The sequence below is a fragment of the Aegilops tauschii genome, chromosome 6, assembly GCF_002575655.3.
Source record: "Aegilops tauschii subsp. strangulata cultivar AL8/78 chromosome 6, Aet v6.0, whole genome shotgun sequence".
NCBI lineage: Eukaryota > Viridiplantae > Streptophyta > Magnoliopsida > Poales > Poaceae > Aegilops > Aegilops tauschii.
The window spans coordinates 14003257-14008414 of record NC_053040.3 but is presented as its reverse complement, the minus strand read 5'-3'; the positions used below and the strand labels follow the sequence as shown (position 1 = coordinate 14008414).

The 5158-nt window shown below is 43.9% G+C and overlaps 1 protein-coding gene across 1 annotated transcript; it reads right to left on the bottom strand.

Annotated features, from left to right (window-relative positions):
- Nucleotides 1-2765: 2765 nt before the first annotated feature.
- Nucleotides 2766-5158, bottom strand: LOC109784676 (uncharacterized). The gene is made up of 3 exons (XM_045229545.2): nt 5032-5158; nt 4835-4917; nt 2766-4669 (listed from the first exon to the last, which is right to left on the bottom strand). Exons 2-3 carry the CDS (start codon nt 4861-4863, stop codon nt 3451-3453), a joined length of 1248 nt encoding a protein of 415 aa, XP_045085480.1. The 5' UTR covers nt 4864-4917; nt 5032-5158; the 3' UTR covers nt 2766-3450.

Genomic DNA, 5158 nt, shown 5'->3' with positions numbered 1-5158 from the left:
TTATGAACCGGGACAAATGGCCCTTTTTCTACTAGTGCATTGATTTTGAAGCATATATGTACACGGATTTTCCGTCAACTAGTTAGCCTTGAAATACTCCGTCAACATTGATTTTGAAGCATTCTCAGTGGCGGCATATTTGGGAGATGAAGAGGCAACTGTAGGGAGGGGGTTGGAAGAACCATCAAACCTATTGGATATTTATTATAATGCTTCAGGTCAGAAAATTAACCTCGACAAGTCACTGGTTTACTTTAGCAAGGGTTGCCCAGAAACTCTTAGAGGGGATGTGTTGTTGAAGTTGAATGTTGCAAATGAATCACTCAGCGAGAATTATCTTTGCTTGTCGTTGCCGTATGAAGTAGGAAGGTCCAAGAATGGTAATTTCAAGTATCTGAAGGATAGAATTTGGAATAAGGTCGGGGGTGGGGAGGTGGGGGGGTAAATAGGTGTTCATCAGATCAGTTGTTCAAGCTATTCCGGTGTATTCTATGGTGTGTTTTAAACTCCCAATATGTTTAGATGAGCACACCAACTCGATTACACTTTAGTTTTGGTGGGGCAGCAAGGAGGACAAAAGAAAGGTGTTGCTTGGTCCCCTTGGGAAGTTATTACTGGACCAAGATTCATCGGTTGCGTTGGTTTTTGTGATTTTGAGCTTTTAAATTTTGCCTTGCTGGCTGATGACCCACAAGTATAGGGGATCAATCGTAGTTCTTTCGATAAGTAAGAGTGTCGAACCCAACGAGGAGCAGAAGGAAATGACAAGTGGTTTTCAGCAAGGTATTTTCTACAAGCACTGAAATAATCGGTAACAAGTAGTTTGATAGCAAGGTAAGTTGTAATGGACAAGTAATACCAATCTCACATAGCTACAAGTTCAGAGTTCAAATGTACATAGCTGCAGGTTCAGAGTTCAAAGGTATGTAGCAGAAAATTACATCATGATTATATTCGAGAAACAATGTCAAAATTCTGTGGTTATTGGGTTTGCGATAATATACTAAGACAAGAAAACAGAGTGTGCAATATGTTAAAAAGATTAAGAATCTTTCAACTCTTATACAGTTGGCAACATGATAAGAAGACTTAGAGTATTTTTGTAGGCCCAATTTGTAGTTGGCACTAACACTTCAGAAAACAGTGATACAACAAAACTAGAGGTCCATGCTCTAAACACTCAAAAATCAAAAGAAACAACTCAGGACAAAAACATATGTTTTTCGTACCAAAAGTTACAGCCAGTACAACTTGAATGCCCTCATATTGCAGACCCACTTGTTTCCATTTCATACTTTGTATTTTAGTAAAAAGAAAACTAATCATACAAGGAGAAGTGACACACAAGCAGACTACCCACTATTAGCTTGGACTAGCCACTAGTTGTTAAAAAGGAAAAAAAAAATCATGGTCGCAACAAGAGCAATATAGAGATGATCTGAAGTCCAAAAAGCAAACCTTGAAGGGTCGTCCTTGAAGGTGACGGATGACCGTGGCAAGCTCTGGGGGCTGAGGTAGCATGGGGACAAAGCGTGGAGCAGAACGGTGGCTGGTGATGGGGGCAGGGTTTAAAAACTCTGGGGGCAGGGGCAGGGGCAACATTTACGTGAAAGGGTGGAGCACCAAGCTACTCCAACGCAACCGACCGCTCAGAGATGTAGTAACCTAGGAGGCATGGTGGGTGGAGCTTGCGGAAACGGCAGAGGAAGGCGGGGTCAGCGGCATGCCCGAGCCAGCGCTTGCAGACGAGGGCGGCACGGACAAGGGTGGTGGGGAAGCCGACACGGACGATGATCTCCCTGAGGAGGCTGTTATCACCGAGGACCTTGGATACGGCATCCACTGCCCGCTCTGTGTCGCCATCCACTCATTGTTTGACCCTGCCAAATGGGCAGCAGCCACAAACACTGGTGCAGATGGGCATCAGTGCCATGGACAAAGACTAATGCAGATGAACATCAGTAGAATGGACTAATTTCATGAACCAGTAATGTTTACACACAGCAGCATTGGTTCATCCATCCACCCATCAAGCATAACAGCCACAAACAGAGTGCATGAAATGAGAAAGAGATAAACATCTGAGGCAAGCACTGACGGGAAATTCCCTCATTTTTTTTATTGTTCAGTTGAACTACTAGATGAACACATATATGTGTTCCTATTACACAGTTTGCCCCTTATCCTTGTTATGCATGACAGAATTACCTGATCACGCTATAGAAACAAAGGCACCACCAGGCAGGCTTCTTATGCCAAACTTTACTAATCAAACACACCTAAATTTCAAGCCAGAGTGTCGCGTGCAAATTTACTTTTGCATTACAGCTACACATAATTGCTAAAACAGAGTGCAGTTTAGTATTAGAATGTTTTTCTTCTATCTATGCATAAAAAAGTTAAATGAGCTAACAAGACAAGTGGCTAGTACAACGATACTCAAATGTTACATGCACTTCAAAATCCAAAAATGTATCTACTACATCCTGGTTTTGCTCCAATTAACCGGACAACTCTTCTTCTTCATCAATGAAAATGGCAAATCTTTTGCCTCGTTTCACAAAAAAAAAAATGTTTGTTTGGAATATCTAGCGAAACAGCTACAATAGTACAACCAAACTGTCCCAAATGGCCATGTTTCCAATTTATAATATGCACTCCAGTACAACAAAACTATGATCATACACGGAAAAATGCCACACAAACACAATTACTCACTATTAGCTTCGACTAGCAACTTGCCAGTTGCCATACAAAAGGAAAAATTTCGGTTATATATCTGGATAAAAAATCATAGATAAGCTCAATCATACCCACGTAAAAGTTATGATCCACTAGTATTCAGAAAACATGTGTCACCCGCCAAGCAACATTCGGAAAAAAACTGAGTATTGACAATCTCGAAGATAGCTTGTGGTTCATAGTTCAAAGGTAGGCAGTACAACATTACACCATGATTGTATTCAAGAAAAAGGAAGCTAAATTCCATGCATGACGGGTATGTGAAACTGCCTCGAAATAAAAAAATGCAACAGTCAAGATGATAACAAAGCTAGGCATCTCTCAGCCCTAACCACCTAAGCATGACGTTCACATTGATGTAATCGAAATGAGAGGTCCATAACACCAAACAAGTCATCTTCAAGTACCAGCACAAATTGCTTTTTTATGAGACTTCATTTATGAGGGGAGAGGTCCCGGGAAGCATGATATCTGGTGCCCACTGCAATGTTCCTCTATTATTACCACAAGCACATAGTAATATTACCACAGTAGACAAGTGATTTATGTTCATCTTATGGCAAGCGCTTGTAATGCCGTTTAACTAGTATTGTTCTAATGGCCTGAAGAATGAATAATAACTACACACATCTACAGCTATACTAAACAGTGTGATGGATGATACACATTGCAAAACTTTGTAACCTCATAAAGAGGACTGACAAATCATCAAATGGGAAGCGCAAACCTTGCAGGATCATCCTTGAGTGCAGGAAATTTGGGAGGCCAGATCATCATAAAAGGATGGATATGACCAAAACTTTCATCACTTTTAGACTTTTCATACACCTTACGTAATGCCCTGCACTTGACATCCAAATGAAGTGTGCAACGGCCCATCTCCAGGAATAGAAACTCAGCAGAAACCCACAGTTGGTTTATCCGGATAGAAGTAGGAGCGTCCTCATCCTCAACCTCACAACCTGGCATCATCAAAGTAGCACACATCGCACGCAAACAAATAGTGTCCACAGGCAACCAGTTGTTCCCCTTGTGGAGCCAGATGCACACTTGAAGCTCCTTGACTTGGATGAGATACATACCAGAAGCACCATCACTGTGCGGCAACACCACCCGTCTATCCCCATACTCCACCCCTTGTGGGAGTTGAATGGTGGAGATGCTTGAAGTCGTCAAATCCAAGACAACAATGTTGTGGAGGGCGCTCGGTATGTAGATTTTATCATCAATGAGCACATGTCTGACATCCCATCGTATAAGAGAGAGTTGGTCCGTGGCCAAGCTAAGATACCTGCGCCAGACACCATCACCATTTTGCAAAATATCTACAAGCACCATAGGTTGCGTTGTCTCGTTGTTAGACACCACCCGCATAAAAATGTAGGAGAAGCCATCGCCTTCTTCTTTGGGAATAATTGTACCATAAGTATTCTGTTCAAGGATGAATTTTGGGACAATGACCATGCCTCCCTCGGGGCACAGTGGGCTGTGCACTGCAGCTGTGAATCCGCTTTTGTCACTGTGCAGGGTGAACAATCTGCCATTCCAGCATTTTATGACATGTCCCTGGCTGGTGCCCAAGCTGAAGCTCGCAGCACGACAACTAACGATAGTGAGCTCTGGGGGCTGAGGTAGCACTGGGACGAAGCGTGCAGACATGCTCGGAGCCATTATGTCGTCGAGGTAGAAGCCAAGGAGACTGGGCGGGTGGAGCTTACGGAAATGGCTGAGGAACTTGCAGTCAGAAGCGAGGTGGCACCAACGCTTGCAGACGAGGGCGGCATAGACAAGGGTAGTGGGGAATCCAAGGCGGAGTAGGATCTCGATGAGGAGGTCGTCGTCGTTGAGCACCTTGGACATGGATATCGATGTTGGGGAATGCCACTCCGTCTCGGGATTCGGACATGATTCCTTCCCGGGACCGACCCTGCAAAATTGGCAGCAAATGCAAAATTGACATCAGTGTAATGGACTAATTTATTCCACAAATTAATGGTGTTGCAAAATTATATCTTATACACCCATACATCGAGCACATCCGATGCAAATAGACAGCAGGAATTGAGAAAGAGATGGATAAATTGGAACATACCTTTGGGGAATTTCAGAAGGATCCATCATGTATCTTCCTTCCCCCTCTCCTCAGCTGAGCTCCCGCTGCCACCACAAGTAAATCTACGTATATTTCAGTTTAGGGAAGTAAAATCTAGGTAGCTAGGGTTTGATACCCACGAGAGATGAGATGACGGGGAAAGACGAAGAAGAGATTGGGGCAGGAGATATGCTGACCTTGGAGCGGGAGACGGAGACGGAGCGCGGACGAGCCGAGGTCGCCGGCGAAACACAAGGCGGCGGCACGTCAATTCTCCCGGTCGTGGGTCGAGGGTTGAGAGCTGAGCTGGGTTGAGGAAGCCGT